Here is a 23,606-nt window from a genome sequence, read left to right on the forward strand (position 1 = left end):
CTCTAAAGAAGTCCTACTTCTGAGAGGTCAAGTGAGACTTAAACCTTGTGCCGCATTGCTGCACAGGTGATGTTCACCTAGAATGACCAGCTAGCGCATGTGAAAATTTGTGATGGAGAGTGGAGGGGTGCAGGGTATTAGGCAGTTATATACGGTAATGCCTGGAATGCAATAAGAACTGTCTGTATAAAACCTGGGCACACAGTCACACTAATTTCACTGCATAGCATATAGTCTGACCATGGGGGTTGTGTGTTGGAAGTTCTGCGGCAACAAGGGGGATCCGAGGTGACCATCGATAAGTACATACATGGGGAACACATATTTAACTAGTGGGCTTCTCAGTCTAGTAGAGAAAGGTCTAGCATGCTCTAAACCTGAAGCTAGACAAATTCGGATGAGAATATGGTGTATATTTTTCATGGTGACCATAATTAACCACTGAAACAACTTACCAGGGATCTTGGCGGGGGCTGGGGGGGGCTCTCCACCAATGACACTTTTAAAATAAAGTGGTTGGGGAAGGCATTCTATGGCTTGTTCTATATCGGAGCTCAGACTGGATGATTATAATGGTTTTGTCTGATTTTGGTATCTATGACTCCTGTCTACCCAGCATTACTCTACTGTTTTGGAAAGTTTCTATACGTTTTTGCTTTGACTCTGACCTTCTGTAGGGGGAAATGGAATTCCTCCTTGTCAATTCACTGGCTCCACTCTTCTGTGCCGACAGAGCTCCTACAGGATGTGCATAGCTCCATCATTCATTAGTGCAGCAGCCACACTAAGGAGGCAGCCATTTGGTACATAATAAACAGTTGAGAAGGATGTGTCTCCTTCAGTCCCCGTAGTGGTTAACAGGTGCTCCTCTCCCTGCAAGGGTGTTAGCACCTAAGATGCAAACAGCCACTCAGGGCAGGGGGCAGCTACTCTGTAGAATGGTCCCCAGGGTCACACTGCAAATTGTTGTGCAGCAATCTCCTCCTGGTCTGCAGTATTGTTCACCCACCTACCCAGCTATACATGGGCACTAGTAGAGAGTTTCGGTATTGCCAGTTCTAGACAAAGGCATGGGTATAGAATAGACTTACAAGAGGTCAGGGATCTCCAATCTAAGAGAAGGGCCAGGAGCTCATTGTATTCAGCCAGGGATGTACAGGGCCTTTTCCTGCATTTCTCATAGATGTCTTCCTGGAGGCAGAGAGCCATTAGACCCTCTGTCTACTGGCCCCGTTTTGCGAGCAGTTTCACGCATCTAGAGAGCTCCCCCTTTCCAGGTTTTTACCATGGATGGTGACACTCAGTCCTAATATGACAAACCAGAATGTTGTCTGTCACACCCGTTGTCTGACAATATGGACAATTACAGCACCCACTATCCATGATGATGAAGGTGGTATCAGGTCATCCAAGCATAACCTACAATATGAAGGCCAACTGGCCACCTAGGACTCAGTACTGGTTCAAGTATTGGAATGCCCATGTTACAAGAGATAATCCTTCCACTGTAGTCTCAGCAAACAGGCTCCTTTCTTAACGTGCAGGTATGCTCTCCCAGGTATGCTCTGTGGCTATAAAGCTTAAAACAAAAATGTTGTCTGTATAGCAGCTTGGTCCAACTAAGCCATATGCTGTGAGTACCGCAGGGGGACTAATATACTCAGGCAATCATTTAGTACTTCCCTAAGAAACTATGTTTCCAATAGTCTTTAATCCATGTGAATAACTGGAACAAACACAAAGTCTCATTAGAAAATTAAGATGTCTACTTTTATTTGGGAAAAGCATTTAATTATTACTCACTTGCAAAGTCATCTTACTACATAATCAATTTTAAAACTCACATCTCTTTCAATTAAGATTTCAAACCATTCAAACCATTGAGAAAATGATGCTATCCAAAAGAAATACTGCAAAACTGTCATGTACAAGCCCATAAATAAACTACTTTTTATTTGCATACTTTAAAAGAAGACTAAGCAGAGGTTTTTTTTTTTTGAAGATTCTTTTGAAGCATTTCTATTTCAGTATATTTTCTGCATTCAATAAAACTGTGAAAAATACATAGAATCAAACAGGATGAACTTTATGGTCAAAATGCACAGTTAAAGTGGGGCCACAGGTTATTTACTGGAAAACATACTGTAGTATCTACCACAGGTCTCAATACACATGTTATAATAAATGTTCAGTCCTTATATATCTATGTCATATTTCATAGCATTAAAATCATGTTCATGATTCATTGAGTTTATTGCTGTATTTTGGGGACCTTGTTATATATTACACCTGGATAAAAAGATAGACTTAACCCTTTCATAGAAGATGTTGTTGTCTTGTATGTCAAATGTTCTTTTCAAATGGATCTACAGACAGAAACTTGGAGACTGCTATAAATTTAAAAAGAGAAAAGATTTAAATAGAGAAAAATGATATTGTAGAATTATAAATATGTAAAAATCCAGATTTGTCTTTTAAAATCCCCTCAGCCCCGTATTTCCTGTGACTCAGTCACAACATTACTTTTACTACAACAGAAGGATTAGAACAGAAATCTCTTAATAGGGTTAAAATCTATATCCATGGTCACAGTTTTTTAAATGTGCTCCAGTATCAAAAATAGGTTTAAATATTTATCAGCACATTGTTATCACAGTACTGTTCTGTTACAACAACCTCCTCCCATACAGTCCAGTCACTCTTCTGTCTATATCTTTTGGAACAGACATTCTCTTTCTACAAGAGTCTGTTGTATTTACATAGTTGTGACAATTATTCCACTGCTCAAAGGGCTAAGAACACAACACAAGTTTACAGAACACAGAAGTTAATAGAGAGCTCTAAACACGTCAATATTTAGCTTTCTTCTTTCCCTGTTTTTACAAATATATGTCAAAAAAGAAAAAAACACTGGAATTATTCCGCTCACAGGCTTTGAATTAATAAACAGCTGTATTTGCAAGTTTTTATGATAGAAACAATGGTACAAATTTCTCTCTTTTGCCTGAGTAAATCAGGATTAAATTTAAGTTAATGCCATAACTGCAGAATCTGGTTCACTTTTCAGTTGGGGAACAAATCCAGTCCCTGAAATCAGTGCTAAATTTCCCACTAACTTCAGTTGGAGATTGTCTTTGACTTCAGTGGAGCAACACTTGGCCTCAGCCACAGAAGGTATAAACATTAAATTGGGTGCAAAAAGATACTTTGAAAAGGCTTTGTCCAGTCTGCAGCCCCCATACAGCTGGTGGTACAAAGCTTTGGAAAAGCAAGTATAAATGACCTGCGGGTCTGGCTAGTGAAGGCTGAGACTGAGGCAGCACTGGGGAGGAGCAGCATTCGATATATGACCTGGAGAAAGGAGACATGGCAACAATGTTGTTTTGACCTGTGCAGCCTGAACTGCTGGTCCCTTTGGAACCACCATTGCTGAGCAAATTTAGTTTTGAGGCCAAATTACCCCTTGGCCAACCTCAAGGTAAATAGGGGCTAACAGTTGTAAAAGCCGCCGTTTCCTCTCCCAACTCCCACTTAGGTCCTCCTAACAATAGCGTGGCTGAGGGTCCTGCCTCAGTGTGCCCAAACTACCGTTATGTGTCAATTACCCACTGGCCTGGCCTATGAGAACCAGGAAGCCATTGCTCCAATGAAAAATGAGAATCTTCCCCCTCTCCCCATCCCTTTGGGAAGATACTGCATATTTGTATTAGAAACAAAAGCTGCTGAATGCTGAGCAGAGTTTAAAACACAAAAGACTGTCCTGAAGTTTGTTTGAAAGAAGTCTGTAGAGTCCAATATCCAGATCCATCGTCAGTCTTGCTACCTTCACAGTACATTGTTAGAATACAGCGTCTTATTCTGGCCACTTAAAAGGAGAAGATAAGTCACAGTATCGGTTTTGCCTTCCTGAAGCTACAGGTCCATTCCCTTTGTGAAAGGAAGGAGATGTACCACTGTTGCTACTATTTGAAAGACTGAGACAACGAGCTTCCATTGCTGTCTGTCAGCAGACACAAATCGCCATTTAAATGAAACTAATATTGCAGATTGTGGCAGAGCAGATAGAACCATTTATTGCAGAGGTGGAAAAAGGAATATCTAAAAAGCACATGTGTGAGAGAGAGATAGTCACACATTGTTTGTGTGTGTATAGCTAATAGAGTATATCTGCTTCACTAGTCCCAAAGTCTATAGATTTGGCTGAATGGCTGGAATTTTTTCTCTTTTTTTTAAGGTCTGTCTTCCTTCGAGGTTGTCAGTAAACTGCCTGCTGGCAGGATGTGGTATTATAAGTTTCACTGGGCTGACCGGATTACTTAAGATATTAAATATAAACAGAGAGAGCACCGCTTAACAAGAATAGTCCCATCACAACAGGAAGCACTTCATCTGCAGAGGATAAAAATGCATCTTTCCTGAACTGCATTACTTTTAGACTTAGATAGCATTAGCCTTTCCATCCCTAGTGCTGTCATCATCACTGAGAAAACCATCCAGTGTATGTATAGTCATGCTAGTCTGCAGCTATTGTTTATGGCCAAGTGGTAGATTGCATTGGACATTGGAAGGGAGGCAGATGAGGACAGACTTCGCAAAGCAATATGACAGTTTCCAAATTGTTAGGCAGTGATTAGAAAAGCAGATCCCACTGGCATTAACAGTAAGAAAATACTTGGCACCGTACTGGAGGTCCTGAAGGTATGGCTTGATTTTCAGAGAGAAGCTGGGTCTAATGTCAGACTGCTGATAAATCAATCCGATTAGCTGAATTGGTACTTTTGTCCCAGGTGTTCATCTTTGTCGGTGTTGTACCGGGCCTATTCCCAGTCATCTGGAAAACAATACAGTATTAAAACGAGACTGAGTCTTTCGCTAAATCACTATTGACTGGAGAATATGAAAGCCTGAAATCATCCATCCAGGCTTCACATTACCTTACACTCTTGAGATCACAAGCTATAAAGCTATAAAATGTATGGTCAGGTACTATCCAGCGATCATTGCCAATCACTTCAGAAGCTGTTATTTCTAATAGCCAGTTTCTTAAAAAATAAATTTCTTTTGTCTCAAACCAACTTAAGCCCTCCTTGAGTGGGGATGGCAAAAGAGAGAGGAATGATTTGTTTACATACCATATTTGTTTCATGGAATTCATATCTAAAGCTGTTCTGACTGCAGATGGTTGGAAATTTTCTTGTGAAGCAGTTTTGCATCAGAAAATACCAGTTCATCAAAAGCAAAGTATTTCATGCAAACCTGTCACTTGTGATGAGTCTCATGGTGGAGCACAGGCAGAATCTGGCCTGTCAGGCAGGTTTCACGTCTCTCCCTGCCACCATGCCCAGTTCCTTGGTGGCACACCTGAAGGACTGCCTTGGAGTGGGGACTCCTGGATTTCCAGGATTTACAGCTCTATAACAGCCTTGCTGTGTATCATCCCTAGTGTTGGGGACACCAGGGCTTCCAGACTCCCAGACCAGCCAGGTCCCTGGACTAAGTGACTCCTGCGTCCCGGGGAGCCAGGCATCCTGGGGAATCAGCTGGCACTGAAACCCAACAACCAGGCTCTAACAGGGCCATACAGGGCTTCCACATTCCTTGCTGCAAAGCTGGGAGACTGGAAGTCCTAGGACAGGATTTCAGGGGCTGATAGGTGTCCCTGGCCTTGGAGGGGGAATCTGAATGGCAGGGCTACCCTGAAGTCAGGAATCACAGAAGTCCTGCCAGCTGACGGCTGAACCGAATCCAGTTACAACATTCCCAGCTGGTCAACAATTTCAAAAATATTGAAATAACCAATTTACCCACAGTACAAAAATTCTGACTTTTCACAGCTCCAACTCCAACCAAAAACTGTGGTCATTAGCTGAACTTAATTGCAAGAATGGTTATGTTCTTCAACAACCTGTTCCAAAGCTAACTGAAGTCAATGGAAAGACCCTCATTGACTTCAGCAGGCTTTGGAGAAGAAACCACGTTTGTGATATTTTAGAAATTTTATTCAATCATTTATCAGCGAACAGAATTTAGTTCTCTGCTTTCAGACTCTCTCCTACACTTGCTATAGAACGTATTGTACATACAGGTGCTAATTAACTCCTGTATCCTCCATCATCTCTTCTTTATTTCCACAAGATTGCGCTAGAGCTGGGCAACATTTTTCAGCTAAACTTTTTTCCCATCAAAACTGTAGCTCTGGATCCAGTGAAACGTATGTGAAATGTTTTAGTGAAAACAAAAAGTTATAGAAATGTCATAACAAACAAATGTTTCAATTTGTGCTCTGCAGGTTGTTTCACCCCCGTGGCTTTTAGCCTAGGGGTCAGGGCACTCACGAGGAAGTGGAAGACTTGAGTTTGACTCGTGGGACAGGAGCCGGGACTGCAACCTTGGTCACTCCCTTCCCAAGTGTGTGGCCTAACCACCAAACTATTTGTAATTCTGGAATAGGTTTCTCTTGCCAGCTCTGTAGTTGAAGCCTATGTCTCCTGCATCTGTGGTTTTTGGTTTTTTTTTTGAGTCCAACCCTTCAATTCCTTTGCTTTTATTTAAAAAAGTTCAAAAAGTTAATTCAGGCTGAAGAAAATGTGTCTGTAGAGCCAAAATCAATTTTTCCAACATTTTCACTTTGCTGAAAAATTGAAAAAAGAAATTATCATTTTTACTTCAATTTGACCAAATCAAAGAATTGTTTTGATTTTATTTCAGGACTGACAGTGAACTAGAAAATCTCTAGTTTCATTGTTTAGCTATAAAACCCTCCAGTCTGTACAATAGGATAAAAATGACACTAATGGGTGCACTTACGATATCTGAGTTGAAGGGTTTCACATTGATGTTGCGAATTGAACTGCTGGTGAGGGACCACACTTTGGTTTTGTGCTTAAAGGCGGCTCTGACCTTTGGAAAGAGGTATTAGAAGGCAGTCAGGAGATAATGATCCTACTGTGGTTTTATTTATTTCTCAGGTACAAAATATTGTCTTTGTCTTATAAGTGAATGCAGATTTACATGCACATGCAGATTCATATTTTCTTTCGAAAATATGCTGTTCCCCTGAATAATAATAATAATAATAATAATAATAATAATAATGGGATTCCAGTCTTGTGTTTATTAACATGTTTCTGATCAGATTTGCACATTTTATGAGTAAAAATATAAACTCAATTGTATCAGCTAAATCTATGCACTCCCAGGACTCTGCACCAGACTCTGTGCAGTTCCTAAACAACTGCTCTGTCAGAAGCCAGCAATGGTTGAGGCCTCTATGTGTACCCCAAAAACACAAGGGGTTTTGTTCAAGTCACCCTGGTCTTCCTGGGCTCCATAGGTTCTATATGAGTCATCAAGTTTACAGCTGAGCCATGTGGCCTTTTTTCACTGGCTGCAAACCCTGACACTGCACACGTACACTCGTCTCTCTCTCTCTCTCTCTGATACTGTACACTGAGAACTCCTGTCAAACCCTCTCCTTGCAAATTTTTCCCTGATGCTCCAGGCTGTGGTTGCTTTCCCCAGTGAGCCAGCCCTGCAAATTCTAATAGTCCAGTTACCTTCTATATGGCAGCACAGGTGTCTGTGCAGAGAAAGTTTGGCCCAGAACTGGGAGCTTAATACATAACTCTGTTGATGATTGTGAGCCAGACTGGAACGCAGCTGGGTCCCTCAGTGCTGTGCTGGCTCCGTGGGAGTAAGAATGGGACAAAAGACTTACTTTTTGTCACAAAAATGCAGAAGGATCTGTTGAGCAAAACATGCCATCTTGTGCAGTCACGTTCCAGCACAGGGCTGCAGCATGGTTACAATTGCAACAGGAGCCTTGGCACCACTCAGCTGGAGAGCTGGAGTGGGGCTTACAGGTGCTGCTGGCCAGCCGAGAGGGAGGTGAATTTCACACTTTAAAGCATAAAGCTCCCTTTGCACACAAAAAAGGGTGAAATCTGGGCCCCACGGGAGTCAGCAAAAGACTCGCTCACCATGATCCCACAAATACAAACCATTCAGCTGGCACCCTGAAGAATTATGCCCAATTCAAAGATCATATCCCCACGCTACTCGAGCTCCCCTTTCTCCTTTAAACAGCTGCCCTACAGTATTGTTCAGGTCATTATGCCTGAGCACTGATTTGTCAGTTTCTAAAAGCATTGCTGTTAATTTGGCACTTGAGCATTGGATCACTTTTGCATGTGGCAGGGAACCCTATCTACAGCCTTATATTTATGAACTAAGTCATCCTTTCCAATGTAATTCAGCTCATCTCTGGATGGATAAAATAAAATGATGCAAACCAGCAATGTGATGACTTGTGTGTGTCAATTTATTATGCTTCCATTTTTAGAAGGAGGTGACAAATCAATTGAACATGATTCTCAAATGCTAATTTAGGGGCAATAGCAGTATTCCCATTTCAGAGATGGGAAAATAGAAGCAAGGCCAGGGCACGTGACCTGCCCAAAGACAACGAGCAGGGTACTCACAGAGCTAGGCCTAGCTCCTAGGTCTCCTGAGTCCTAGCTCAATGCTCTACTCACTAAAGCTGTGTCTACACATGCACGCTACTTCGAAGTAGCAGCACTAACTTCGAAATAGCTCCTGTCACGGCTACACGTGTCGGGTGCTATTTCGAAGTTAACATCGACGTTAGGCGGCGAGACGTCGAAGCCGCTAACTCAATGAGGGGATGGGAATAGCGCCCTACTTCGATGTTCAACGTCGAAGTAGGGACCGTGTAGTCGTTGCACGTCCCGCAACATCGAAATTGCGGGGTCCTCCATGGCGGCCATCAGCTGAGGGGTTGAGAGACGCTCTCTGCAGCCCCTCAGCTCAATGGTGGCCGCGTGCAGCGGCCCCTTAAAGGTCCCCTCCCCCTCCCTTCCTGTGCAGGAAGCTGAGAGAACGTGCAGGCGGCAGCCCAGACACGCGGCCAGCCTGCACGTTCCTCAGCCAGCACAGAGAGCCACCCCAGCTGCGATGGCTGCCCGGCAGCCCCCCCAGCGCCCCCAGGAGACCCCAGCCAAGGGGAGCCAGGGCAGCCAGCCCAGCCAGGCGGGCAGCCAGGCTGGCAAGCGGCAGCGGGGCCCCTCCTGGACGGAGGCCGAGCTGCGGGACCTGCTGGGGCTCTGGAGCGAGGAGGAGGTGCTCCAGGTAATGGGGAGCAAGAGGCGGAACGCGGATGCGTTCGCTCGGCTGGCCGAGGGCCTGGCTGCCCGGGGTCACCCTGCCCGCACTCCTGATCATATCAGGAGTAAGGTGAAGGAGCTGCGGCAGGGTTACTCCCGGGCCTGGGATGCAGCCAGCCGATCTGGGGCCGCCCCTGTCACTTGCCCCTTTTACAGGGAGCTCAGGGACATCCTGGGCCCCCGGCACACCTCCTCCCCTCCGGCCACCCTTGATACTTCGGACGACGAGCCCCAGCAGGCCCTGCAGCTGGAGTCCGCCCCGGAGGCAAGCCCCGCACCCCAGGGGCCCCCCCTGGAGCCCACACCCGGGCCATGGCAGCAGGAGGAGGAGGAGAGGGCGGGGCTCCTCCTCTGCAGAGTCTGGGCTGCAGATCCTCCTCCTGCCCTCCTGGAGCAGCAGCCGGGTGTCCACCCCCCCCGGGGATCTCCGGACCGTGGAAGTGGACCGACAGGTATGTACCCCCCTCTGGTGTACACCCCTGGGCTTGAGGGGCGGGGGTAATAGATATGTGCCCAGGGCCCCCACATGCCCACATGGCCATGGCCCCAAGGACAGCAGTGGCATGTCCCTCAGAAGAGTGCATCAGCCCCTGCCCCCCCAGCAGGACAGCGCCATGCCCCATCCCTGGGGATGGGGGGAGCGGAACCTAGGGTCCCCCGGGGGGAGGGGGTGGGACACCCATCAGCAGCAGCAGCATCTCCCGGGGACGGGGATGGGGAACCAGCAGCAGAGGGGTGGGGGGACAAGGGCCACGGCTTGGGGCCCACACTAACAGCTGTCTCCACTCTTCTTCCCCCCTGTGTTCCTCAGCTGCACCATCGGAGGGCCCGGAGAGCGCCGGCGAGGTGTCAGTGGTTCCGGAGAGCCCACCAGAGCCATCCCAGCAGGCCAGCCCCTCGGCGGAGCACCAACTAGCCCCAGGACGGGGCCGCCAGAGGAGGAGCCACCACCAGAGGACAGCAACGGACCCCCAACTGCTCTCGACCCTCCGTCGTCAGCTGGAGGTGTCGGAGTGGCGCTTGCGGGTGGAGAAGCGGCGGCTGGAGCTCCAGGAGCGTGAGCTGGACTGGCGACAGGAGTCATGGGGGCCTTCATGCGCACCCTCAACTGCATAGCAAACTACCTGGCCCCTCATGCTGCACCGCCCACCCTGCCCGCTCCACCCGCTGCTCCGACCACCGTCCCACCGCCATCTGCCACCCTGGGGCCTCCCGGCGAGGGGGACCTGGGGCCTGCTGACACCCGCCGGCCGTACCTGCCGGTTCGCCCGGCCCCCAGCCAGCCTCGGCCAGGGCTCAGGCCGAGGCAAGGGTCACGCCCGCCAACCCCAGGCACCAGACAGTAGAGGGGTGCGGGGCCCAGGCTGTGGCCCCCCCCCGCTCTTTGTACATATCCCCCATCATACCTATTTCTTGTATATAGTTTGTGTTACACCCCTGCTCTGTTTTATATGGTAGCTGCCCCCCATGTAAATAGTTTCCCCATTTTGTTTTGCTCTCTCTATATATTTATTTGTACTATTCATAATAAGAAAAATCACTGGTTTTGGTTTCAAAAACAACAGGTCTATTTTTATTTGCAAGAAAAGTGTGGGGGCGTGTGCTCTTGGGTGCTCTGTGGTGTGGGCGTGGGGGGCAGGGAGTGTTGTGGAGGATGGTGGGGTGAAGTGGGGGGCCTGCCAGTGTTCACCCCACTGCCTGGTCGAAATGGGCCCACAGGGCCTCCCGGACCCGGATCCCCTCGGGGTCCACCTGGCGACTGGGGGCAGCGGGTGGCTGCATGTCAGCCCTGCCAGCCTCCACAGCCCAGCCCTGAAAGAACGCATCCCCCTTGCTCTCGACCAGGTTGTGGAGTAAACTGCATGCGCCCACAGTCTGGGGGATGTTGGTGGGGCTTGCATCAAGGCGGGTGAGGAGACACCTCCAGCACCCTTTGAGGGAGCCAAAAGTGCGCTCAACCACCTGGTGTGCATGGTTCAAGCGCGTGTTGAACCACTCCTGGCTGGCTGAGAGATGGCCCGTGTACGGGTGCATGAGCCAGGGCCGGAGGGGGTATGCCGCATCTGCGATGATGCAGAGGGGCATGGTGGTGTCCCCCACAGGGATCTCCCGCTGGGGGATGTAGGTCCCCGCCTCCAGCTGGCGGCACAGGCCCGAATTCCTGAACACCCGGGCGTCGTGGGTGCTGCCAGGCCACCCAACATAAATGTCCAGGAAGCGGCTCCGGCTGTCCACCAAGGCCTGGAGGACCACAGAATGGTAGCCCTTCCTGTTCAGGAAGCGTCCTTCATTGTGCTCCGGAGCACAGATGGGGATATGGGTCCCATCCAGAGCACCAAAGCAATTTGGGAAGCCCAGGCTGGCAAACCCCGCGATGGCGGCATCCGGGTCCCCAAGCCGCACGAGCCTGTGGAGGAGCAGGGCATTGATGGCGCAGACGACCTGCAGGGGAAGGACATGGGAGAGCACCAGTGAGGGGTGTGCAGGGTGTGTCTGGCCCTCCCCTCCCAGGGCTGCCTTCCCCCTGCAGGGCTGCCCTCTACCCCAGTGCTCCCCCCACCCCGTGGGTCCTCTTACCTCCATGAGGACAGCCCCGATGGTGGCCTTGCTCATGCCAAACTGCTGCCCCATGGATCAGTAGCTGTCTGGAGTGGCCAGCTTCCAGACAGTGATGCCGACCCGTTTCTCGATGCTGAGGGCACGTCGCATGAAGGTGTCCTGGTGCCTCAGTGCGGGGGTGAGTCACTGGCAGAGCTCCAGGAATGTCTGCCGGCTCATGCGGAAATTCTGGAGCCAGTGCTCGTTGTCCCACTCGCCAAGCACCAGCCGCTCCCACCAGTCGGTGCTCGTGGGGTAGCTCCACAGCTGGCGGCATGTGCGGCAGGCGGGAGGCTGGGGGGGCGGAGTACAGTAGGGTCTGAGGCTGCTTCCTCCTCCCCTGGGGGCAGCTCCTCTTCTGTGAACAAAAGGTGGTCAGCTGCCTCCTGCATGGCACTGAGCAGGGCAACCACTGCTCCTGCAGGGGCGGCTGTGTGGACCTCTGGCTGCTGCTGCTGCTGCTGCTGCTGCTGGGCTCCATACTGCTTCGACGGGTGTGCCTGCCTGTGGCTCTGCGGACCGCATGCTGTGCAGGCTGAGTGTGCCTGGGATGGGCCCTTTAAGGGAGCAGCTAGCTGTTGCCCTGGAAGTCCTAGTCCGCCCTGTGACCCTGTCTGCAGCTGTTCTTGGCACCCTTATTTCGATGTGTACCACTTTGGCGTGTAGCTGTTCCCCTGCAGCACCTACTTCGATGTGGTGCTGCCCAACGTCGACGTTGAACGTCGACGGCACCAGCCCTGGAGGACGTGTAGACGCTATTCATCGAAATAGCTTATTTCGATGTCGCTACATCGAAATAAACTATTTCGATGTAACATACACGTGTAGACATAGAATATAAGCTCCACCCTGGCCCCCACTCAGTTCTTTCTTGCTGGCTATTCCAACAGTGAGGAAAGGAGGAAAGGTTTGGGAATGGACATGAGCGACACAGCTCAAAGAACACCAGTTATGGAAGCTCTGTCCACTGCAGCTTCCTCCCTAGTGTGCTGCATAATCACATAATAGGTTGAAAATATGTGAATGGAAGACCAGCTGGCAGCCCTACAAATTTCCTGCATAGGCACATGGCCTAGGAATGCTGCTGAAGAAGACTGTACTCTTGCAGAGTGAGCCCTTATCAGAAAAGGGGGAACCCCTGCTAGCGCACAGCATTCCTTAAGTCACGCTGGGATGAAACTGGGATGCCCTTCATTCTGTCTACCACTGCCGCAACTTTCTGAACAGCTCGGTCTTGTCCATGTAAAAGGCCAAGGCTTTCTGGACATCTAGGGTATGTAAACAGATAATTAAATATCCTGACTGACATGGAAAGAGGAGTCTGCCTTCTGCAGGAAAACCAGAAGGGGGTCTCAATCTAACCTTGTCCTTGCAGAACACCATATATGGTGGGTCCACTGAGAGAGCCCACAACTTAGACACCCTTCTGGCTGATGTGATGGCCACCAAAACAACTGTTTTGTAACTTAGAAAGAGCATGGAGCAGGAAGCAAGAAGTTCAAAAGGGAGCACCATAAGCTTGGCCAAAACCAAATTAAGGTCCCAAGAGGGCAAGGGGGTCAGCACCAGTGTCCTAACCCTTTCCAAGACCTTCATGAATCTCTTGACCACAGGGTCCTAGAACACTGACAAAATGCTGGGAACAGGATGAAAGGTGGAAATAGCCACCAGCTGAACTTTAATAAAGGACACATACAACCTGGATTGGCTTAGGTGCCAGAATTGAGGGGCTTGTGGCCTGCAAGGGAGATAACCCCTTTCTGGGAAATCCAAACCACAAATCTTTTCCACTTCACCAAGTAAGTGGCTCTTGTGGAAGGCTTCCTACTCTTTAAAAGTGCCTTCCTCACTGGGTCTGAGCAGAAAAGTACCATGGCACTCACCCATGGAGCTTCCATGATGTGAGGTGAAGAGTGCTGAAGGCCCCTCTCCTGTGTTAGCAGCTCCAGGAATAATGGAAGTGTTTTTGTACTGCACACTGACAGGTTCAACAGAACAGAGTACCAGTACTGCCTGGATCACATGGGAGACACCAAGATTACTGAGGACTGGTCCATTCAGATTTTGAGGAGGACCTTGTGAACAAGAGGAACAGGAGGGAAAACATAGAGCAGAGGGCCTGTCCAGGACACATCAAATGCATGTGCCCAGGACCCCGGACTTAGATTCCCGTAACAACAAAACATTTGGCACTTCGAATTGAGGTGCTTGGCAAACAGGTCCACCTTGGGATAACCACAAATGCAGAAAATTGATTGCAGAACGTCCAGGTGAATGGACCACCCATAGTTCAGGAGGGACCTGATGAGGTGGTCCACAATGGTATTGTAACCCTGGATAAGTAATGGGCCTGCAGGAGAATTTTGTGCTGAATGCAGAACTCCCATAGCCTGAGGACCTTGTGACACGGGGAAGAGAAGCATGCACCCCCCATTGTTGATATAATACATTGCTGTTCTATTGTCTAACACGCAGTGCCCTGCTAGGTTTTCCTGAAACACCTCGCACACCAACCCGATCACCCTAAGTTCACTCTAAATGATGAGAAGCTTGAGCTCTCAAGCACCCCAGAGAGCCTGAGGCTGGCACTGCCCCAGATGTACCCCATGGCCTAAGTCTGACATGTTGACTGGGGAGGCCTGAAAGGTAACCCCCCCACCACACCAACTGCAATGCAGGGTCCACAACACCAGCTGCGGCAACATCACTTATTTGTCTATATCATCCCTCACAGGAGATACACCAAACAGAGCCACAACTGAAGGGATGCACTTGAAGTCTGGTGTGTGGCACCACAAATGTACAAGCTGCCATGTGTCCCAGGAGCTTCATGCAGCACCTGGCTGTCGTGGTGGGAAACTTGATCATGTCGTTTATGATGATGGCCATAGCCTGAATCCTGCTGTCTGGCAGGGAGGCCCTGGTGAGCACCAAGTCCAGGAGAGCCCTCACAAACTCTACTTTTTGACTGGGGACAAGTGTCATTTTTGCCTTGTTTACCAGGAGGCCAAGACTGCCAAAGGTTTGGCGAAAAAAATCTTATGTGTTGATGAACCTGAGCCTGTGGTCTCCCTTTGACTAACCAGTCATCCAGATATGGGAACAACTGGGTACTGTGCCTGTGGAGGAAGACTGCAACCACCACAATGCACTTGGTAAAAGCCCCTGGAGCCATTGACAGGCCAAATGGAAGGACGGTGAAGAAGAAGTTACTCACTTACATGCAGTAATGAGAGCTCTCCGAGATGTGCCCCTGCAGATGCTCAATGTAAGTATCAGTAAATCCCTGCACTGTGGATTAGAATGCTTTACAGAGCAGTGCCAACCCCCCTGCTCCTCTGTGTGCCATGCGTGTGCAGGAGCAGCTGGTGATGTCACCGGGATGAGGAGAGAGCCCTCCTCTGTTCCTTTTCTACCTGAAGTTCTTAGAGACTTCTAGTAGAGGAAGGACGGGAGGGTCATGGAGCACTCAGAGGTACACATCTTGGAGAACTATCATTACTGCATGAAAGTGAGGAACTTCTCCTTTGAGTGTTCCCTGTGGGTGCTCCACACCGGTGACTCTGTAGTGGTACCCCTATGTTGGAGTTGGGTATTGGAGTCTTTAAGTAGCATGATGTAAAACAGCATCTGTCAGGGCAGTGGTAGTTACTGGCCCTTTCTGCAGTGCGTAATGCTTCACAAACGTGATGTGAGGCCCAAGTGGCTGCTGTACAGATGTCCACAAGAGGGACATTGCTAAGGAAGGCAGATGTTGCGGCCATCGCCCCCGTCAAATGGGCCCTAATGGTCTGTGGCAGCTGCTTGCCTCTAAGTTGGTATGCAGTGTGAATGGAACCTGCAGTCTTCTTGGGAAGACATTGTGTTGAAACAGGTGTTCCTGCATGGGGCCCCAACCATGCTACAAAAAGTTTGTCCGACTTCCCATTTGGCTTGGTTCTATCAAGGTAAAAAGCAAGAGCACATCTAACATCGAGCGTGTGCAATGCAGCCTCTCTAGGAGAGGATGAGGCTTAGCGAAGTAAGTGGGTAAGCATATAGGTTCATTCACATGAAACTCAGGTATGATCTTGGGAAGAAGCCCAGGTGAGGTCTAAGTACCGCCTTGTCTTTGGTGAAAACAGTGAAAGGTGTGTCAGCCATGAGTGCTGCAATCTCACCAACCCTTCTGGCTGACGTAATGGCTACTAGAAAAGCTACTAGAAAAGCCACCTTCATTGACACATACTGATGAGGTGCTGTGGCAAGAGGATTGAATAGAGGTCTTGTCAATGTATCTAGGGCCAAGTTCAGGTCCCATGGTGGTACCGGAGGGCACAGACTTGAGCGTAGTTTTTGTAACCCTGTCAAGAAATGTTTCACCATCAGGTGACTGAAAATAGAGGAATGGTTCCCTAAGTCATGGAAAGCTGTAATTGCAGTTAGATGCACTCTAATAGAGCTAACTGAGAGTACTGTATCGCTGAGATCCATAAGGTAGTCGAGCAAGGCAGGTATAGAAGCAGAATCAGGATGCAGACTGTGGATCGTTCACCATTGCTGGAAGTGTGCCCATTTCTTAGTATAGGTATTTCTAGTGGAAGGGCGACAGCTATTTATAAGGATATTTTTGACCCTGTTCAAACAGGTAAGTTCTTCACCATGGAACCATGGAGAAGCCATGCTGTGAGTTTCAGGGTTTTGATGTTGGGGTGAAATGTGGTGCCATGGTGCTGAGTGAGAATGTTCAGCACCAACGGGAGAGGGATTGGATGGTCGATCGACAGGTAGTGCAAGTAAGGAAACCAGGGTTGTCTGGGCCAGCCTGGCACTATCAGTATTACGGTTACTCGGTTTGCTGGTTTGTTGATCACACTGGCAATGAGTGAAATTGGGTGAAACAAGGAGAGAAGGGCCACTGTCCAGCGAATTGTGAATGCATCCCCCTGTGATCTCCTGCCTATGCCTAACCTGAAACAAAAGCTGTGGCACTTGCGATTGTGTGGAGTTGCAAAGAGGTCTATTGTTGGTGAGCCATAGTTGTGGAATATGGAGAGCAGTATGTTGGTATCAATTTCCCATTCACGCTGGTCTGAGAAATACTGCCTCAGCCTGTCTGCCTTGGTATTCTGTTCCCCTGGGTATGTGTGAGAATGCTGATCTCCTGATTGAAACCACCACATGGTTTTGACAGCAGCTTCCATCTCTGCCTTTGATTTACAGTAAAGCTGGCATACTCCTGGGCTTTCTTGCTCAGTGTCCCGGAAGAGGGGAGAAGTTTGGCTGCTTCAATCCATGTAGAGATTCCCTCTGCAAGGCCTATTTATCTCGGTAAAGCCTTGTCTCTAAAGGATTCCTCAGTGACACACTCCTTACACATAAAGATCCCTCTTTAGTCCATTGTCAAAGACCTAGCATCCTGCCCAGAAAATCCCTGGCAGATGTTCTACTCTGGTTTCTCATTAACAAAAAGATGAGCGAATTCTAAACATTGTTTAAAAGTTTGACATGCCTGCATCTGACAAAGTGGGACTTTGCCCACGAAAGCTTATGCTCCGATAAATCTGTTAGTCTATAAGGTGCCACAGGACTTCTCATTTTTGCAGATACAGACTAACACAACTACCCCTCTGATACTGAGATTAATATTTATTTTCTCTTTTGGATCTGAACCCCCAAAATTCTCACGTCAGAAATGTTGCCCATAGAATGCCAGTCTGCGTCCATGCCTAATACTTTTTTCCCTTAGACTGAAATTCTGATCTGTGCCCACATACCAGGAAACTCTGCTTCTTTAGGTTAAATATGCTAAATGACACACATTGCTACAAAGAGGTCAGCTGTGTGTCCAAGTCCTTTGAACCACAAAATCACAGAAACTTACAAATATCAGTGACAAAAAGTGCACATAAATGGGGTCATTCAGTTTGTTTTCCATCACAGCACTTGAACTTTTTACTGAGTCCCTACCTTCCTGAAGAGTTCATAAATTGTACTGACAGTCACAAGAGTCAAGAAAAAAACAAACACATTGCTAAGCAACTGTGACTGAGGCGTAAAGGGCAGTGATACATAAACCAACAGCATTAAACAAGGGCTTCCTAAAATATACCAAAGCTGATTTTCAATCTTTATACCACCACAAAAATACTTCAGCATCATTTGGCTCTTGTTTTTACTACTGAAAGATCTCTTATTGGATGCTTATTGTTGGGGGAACATACCTCTGAATTCAGAAGACAGTGAAACAGGAAGATGAAAAATCCCTAAAATAAAATAAAATAAAATAAAATAAAAAATAGAAGGATAATATTACAGGCTATTACCTGAAATATTGCACTAAGCATATGAGGAATAGTCAGAGATTTACAACAAAGCATGACTGGGTCAAATTTTTCCCTAATGATCAATTACAACATTAGGCTACAAAACCATCTAAAACTTTTATTTTTCAGTAATGTGGTTTTCAGCAAAATTTTCCTAGAGTGCCTGCCTCCAGATCCAAAACCATAAAATTAAAATGTTTTGGTTGTTGGCAGTCAAAGTTCTTTTCCAACGAGCTCTACCTGGTACCTCTTCATGTATTATCTGTTTGATTATCTGTGGAACTCCTTTGTGAGTGACCAAAATATTCACAAGTGTTGCTTTAACCTTTGTGATTCAGGAAATAACTTAAGTTTGCTCTTATCTGTATATCTGTACTCAAGCACCTGCTTATAGTCAAGCAGATTCTTAAATTCTTTCGTATCTAGGGAAGCTTTCTGCTGATCAGAGACCTCCTACCTTGCTCTCTGATGCTGCACCAGTGGGTTTCTCTCCTAATAACCTTTGTCAAATAAATGCATCCTGTCTCTCAGTTTGTTGAAATCTACTCAGACACTTAGTACTGTCTTTTTTGGATCCTTCTGGATCACAGAATCTTAAGTTTATCTTACAAACTTTAAAAAATAATCTATCAGCCGTGTATCCACTGTAAAATCTAGTCCTTGACACCTCAGTCTTGAAAGTTAACTCTGAATAAACTGTCCTGGGGAGTGTTCTGCGCCTGCTTATCTATGGCTGTTAGAAACTTGACTCAATTGCTCAGTATTTTCAGTGTCCATGCAGAAACTAGAAAAATAGCATTGATTATACAGGAATATTGAAGATCACAAAAATATGCACAAAAGAAAACATTACTAAAGATCTCTCAGTTGTAAATGTGCAGTGCTCTACAGCTCATGACTGAGCCCTCCAAGCCTGAACTATGCACTTACTTGCAAGGAATTGAATATTGCAAACATGTACTGAAATACTGTTGCATGGTCATTAAAAGCTAAAACTCCAAAGATCCATGAACTTCCCAAGATAGGTAATAAAACAGCAACTGCCTTAGCTGTCAACCTGAAAGATAAAATACGGAAAGAAAATTGAACAGAACTGCCAGGCAAAGCATACATTTTAACAAATTTAGGAGGAGCTTTTTATCAATTACTTCTTGGCACATGAGTGACGCAAAAAAAAAAATCTCACAAACAAAGCAAAGGGATTGTTGGTCAAGATCAATGATGATTCACAGCATGCTGGAAATACTGGGAGGGTGAGGGAGGAGTAGGCAAGTGCGACGGCCCCAGCTCATGGAGAAGGGGGCAGATGGGGGTTGTGCAGGCTGCAAGTAGAACTCTAAGGGACTATAAGTTGCCCACTTCGCCTTAACCTCTTATTTTGCTTGCCATAAAAATGTGGTCTGGCAGCATAAAGGCAGGACTTACTCACCCAGAGACCTCTGCATGCTCATATTCTAGGTGGTGATGCACAGGCCCACAGAATTTTAGAAATCATATAAGAGTTTATTTTCACACAAGCTAACAGTTCACTCATGATTGCTCTGGCCAAGTCTAGCTGCATTAAACTGTCTTTGCTTCAAGCACCCATATGAATATGGTGACCAGCCTTGGCCCTGAGGTGATTTGGTGCAAGACCAAACTGGCACCCTGGTAGAACTTGCTTTTGTTTCCCCTTTTTACTTGCTTTTTCTATTTTCTTTTACCAAAGATGTGCCATGTATTTCTTCATTAACAAGTGACATCTGGAAAGAGCTGATCTATTTTTTTATTGTTGTTCAGATTACATTTTTATATTCATTCTCTGTTTCTCAGCCTTTGGAATATTATTATTGTTTGTCCACAGCGTATCTATCAGCATGTCCTACTGCTAGGAATTGTTCTCACTGTATCAAAATGATAACAATCTGTCTGGTTGGACTGCACATTACACAGAAGGCACACACTGTACAAAGCATTGTTCAGCAATAGATGCTGCAAGGTGGGCGGATTTAATTCCTATGCAAGCTGAAAGAATGGCTTTGACTTTCTAAAAGAGCAAAGAATGATGGATCAGCATTGCATAGGGCCACCATGTTCCAACCAGCTCCTTACGATCACTGGGGTTCCTTCAGGGTACATTCTGGCAGTTGTGTAAAACATTATTCATTAATTGGTCCTACCTCTATGAATCTGACAAATCAGGCCCACATACTGAAAAAGCATCATTTTAAACCCTTGCATGGACTTGCTGACCCCTTTCTGGTCTCTCCCTACACACATTTGTGACACTTATTGTGAGTCTAGTTTTTTTTTTAATAGTTCTTAAAACTAGTTCTTACAGTTCTTATAGCTCAGACTTGTCTGAGCTTTCTGATTAACTGATTCTCCAGCTCTTTAAATTTCCATCTGAAAAACAAATAGCTTGTCTCCTTGGTCTGCTCCTTTTAGGAGGCCAATCGTAAACCCTTTACTTTGGAGAGCAACTTTAGTCATCTGAGTCATCCCATTCAAGTCTTCTTTTTCTCTCTGGTTCTTAATTTGTGTTCAGCTTTGCCTCACAGCTAATCCTTGCATAGGCAATGCCAGAGCTTCAGCTGTCATTAATTGCTGTAGCTCCACCAAACTCCATACAGCTACACTGATTTTTGTCAACGGAAATCCTGGTCCCAAATTCTAGTCAATAGGAAGGTGAGGGGAAGATCCAGGAACTAGTGTACTCCATCTTAGCCCCATTGATGGCCAGGTGTGCAAGAAATGTAGGTGCCAGATCCTGTAGGATATCATTTGTATCATTGACCATCTTATTGTTAAATTCAGTAGTGCTTTTGTCAAGGAGCTGGGTGAGGCCTTATAGTTGTATTGCATTTGCAATTGGTTTAGAACAATTCTGTTCCCTATCAGTTTCATTATTTAATTTTGTCCTTTTTCTTGGTGCTCTGAGAACACTGTTCCTATCACATACTGATGACTGAACAAGCAGCCCCTAGGAAGAAACGTGACTGTTCACAGAAACTGCATTGCTTTCAAGAATGGAATGGGTAACTCACAAATCAAATGTATTGGTTATGTAGGAAGAGACAATCTTGTCAAGGCATCTGACCTCTGTGATTTCAGATCTCTTAGCCACCTCCGCACTAGCCGACTATTTCGAAGTAGCCAGCCCAACTTTGAAATAGTGCACATTGCGTCTACACGTGCCACGTGCTACTTCAAAGCTGAAATCAACGTTAGGCAGCGAGACGTCAAAATCGCTATCCCCGTCAGAAGATGGGAATAGTGCCCTACTTCGACGTTCAACATCGAAGTAGGACATGTTTAGACGATCCATTTCCCACTACTTCGAAATAGCGGGGTCCTCCATGGCAGCAATCAGCTGAGGGGTTGAGATGTGCTGTCCAGCCCCTGCAGGGCTCTATGACCACTATGCACAGAAGCCCTTAAAGCACCACAGGCCTGGATTTCCTGTGGCAGGAAGCATGCAGACAGCAGCAGACACATGTGCTCGCCCTGTACGTTTTCAAGAGACCCTGAGCCACCCACCCACCACCCATGGCAGCCAGCCAGCCCCCTGAGCGCCCCCATGGCTCCCCCACCAACAGGACCCAGGGCTCGCAGGCATTCAGCTGAGAGGGACGTTGGGGGGGAGAGGCGGTGGGGCCTCTCCTAGATGGATTCCAAACTCCAAGACCTGCTGGGGCTCTGGGGTGAGGAGGAGGTCCTCCCAGTAATGGGGAGCAAGTGGCAGAATGCAGAAGCATTTGCCCAGCAGGCTGAGGGCCTGGCTGCCCAGGGTCACCCTGCCCACACTTCTGACCAAGTCAGGAGCAAGGTTAAGGAGTGGCGGCAGGGTTACTCCCGGGCCCAGGACACAGCTGGCTGGTCTGGGGCTCCCCCACCACTTGCCCCTACAGGGAGCTCAGGGGAATTCTGGGCCCCCAGTTTACCTCCTCCCCACTGGCCATCCTTAACACCATGGCTGAAGAGCCCCAGCAGGCCTCGGACCAGGGGTTTGGCCGGGAAGCCAGCCCTGCACCCCAGGGGCCCATGGAGGAGCCAGCCCCCAGGATCACAGAGGAGGGCTCCAGCGATGGGGAGCTCCTGATTGACCTCCCCTCCCAGAGCTCCAGCTGGGTGTTCATCTGATGGGTGTCCCCTGACCGTGGGTGTGCACCTTCAGGTATGTACCCCACAGGGCGCACAGCCCTGGGTCATGGGCAGGGGCACAGGACACAACCAGCCTCCCCCTCCAACTCCCAGGCAACCCCAGCCCATTGCAGCCCAGACAGAACATGGCCCTGGGGCAGCTGCACAGCCCCCAGGGCCAGTCAGCACCCGTTCCTGCACACAGCACCATGCCCCATCCCTGGGGAGGAGGAATGGGGGAGGCTGAACCCCTGAAGGGGGCCACCCACAGGAACATCACACCCATGGCCAGGGGACAGGGACCCAGCACCCATGGGAGGGCAGGGGTGTGGGCCACGGGCCAGGGCCCTGTACTAACGGCAATTCTCTCTCTTCCCCCAGCTTTTTGCAGTCACACCATCCAAGGGCCGTAACAGCACAGCAGTCTCCATGGAACTGGACAGCTGGCTGGGGACCTCACAGCACAGCAGCCAGCCAGGGCGGAGACTGGTACTGGGACCGGCTTCCCACTGCTGGAGCCAGCTGCAGGCGGCTGCTGACTCCCAAGTCCTCACCACGCAGGTGGAGGTGGAGGAGTGGCGCCTCCAATTGGAGGAGTGGGCACTGGCCTGGTGCCAGGAGGCCTGGGGGTCCTCTCTGCGGAAATTTGACCACAGAGCGGTAACCCTCGAGTGGATTACTGGTCGGCTGCCACCCCCCCACAGCTTAACCTGCCATCCCTCCCAGCAACCCCCCTGCACTGGAGCCCACTGGGGAGGACCGCAGGGCTCTGGAGCTGGCCCCGGCGTATTTGCCAGTCCTTCCAGCCCTCACCTGGCCTCAACGGGGACGCCAGACAAGGAGGGGATGGCAAAGTGGACCCGGTGGGGGTTGCACCCCCCCACGCTGGACATGGGGCAGTGAGGGGCCATGGATTGAGCCACTTAGGTCCCCCTCCCCTGTATATAGTTCCCTGCTGCTTCTGTTGTAAATAGTTATGTCCTCCCGCTTTAGGTAGTGTTCACCCTCCATGTACATAGTTTCCCCAAAGACATTTGTTCCGTTAAAGAATTGGTTGACATATTTGGTTTGTTAATACTATAAACACAGTTTTATTTTTCAACAACCCCAGTGTGTCATGTGCTCTTTAGGAGGGCAGTGTTCAGGTGATGGGGGCAGTGTGCAGGTGGTGGGGGCAACGTGTGGGAGACCTGCCAGGGATGGCCGGGGTAGTGTTCACTCTGTCACCTGGTCAAAATAGGCCAGCAGGGCCTCCCTGACCTGGACCCACTCATAGTGGCCCTGGCGGCTGGGGGCAGCAGCTGGCTGGGGGTAGGCCATGCCAGCCTCCACAGCCCACCTCGCTGCACGAAGGCCTCCCCCTTGCTCTCCACCAAACTGTGGAGTGCGCAGCATGTGC

At 48.3% G+C, this 23,606-nt stretch overlaps 1 protein-coding gene across 3 annotated transcripts in view; it reads right to left on the reverse strand.

The window, feature by feature from the left end:
- Nucleotides 1–1,758: 1,758 nt before the first annotated feature.
- The window catches only part of ADGRD1 (adhesion G protein-coupled receptor D1), a 382,252-nt gene continuing 360,404 nt past the window's right edge, over nucleotides 1,759–23,606 (reverse strand). For 2 of the 3 annotated variants that reach the window (XM_075012922.1, XM_075012921.1), the window contains 4 exons: nucleotides 19,016–19,142; nucleotides 17,984–18,025; nucleotides 6,808–6,900; nucleotides 1,759–4,831 (listed from right to left, as the gene is read on the reverse strand). In XM_075012922.1, the coding sequence (XP_074869023.1) occupies nucleotides 4,736–4,831; nucleotides 6,808–6,900; nucleotides 17,984–18,025; nucleotides 19,016–19,142 (358 nt within the window). In that variant the 3' untranslated portion in view covers nucleotides 1,759–4,735. The remainder of the gene's footprint in view (nucleotides 4,832–6,807; nucleotides 6,901–17,983; nucleotides 18,026–19,015; nucleotides 19,143–23,606) is intronic. The other variant, XR_012648032.1, reaches the window with a different exon arrangement.

Source organism: Carettochelys insculpta, chromosome 18 (genome assembly GCF_033958435.1).
Source record: "Carettochelys insculpta isolate YL-2023 chromosome 18, ASM3395843v1, whole genome shotgun sequence".
NCBI classification, from domain to species: Eukaryota; Metazoa; Chordata; order Testudines; family Carettochelyidae; genus Carettochelys; species Carettochelys insculpta.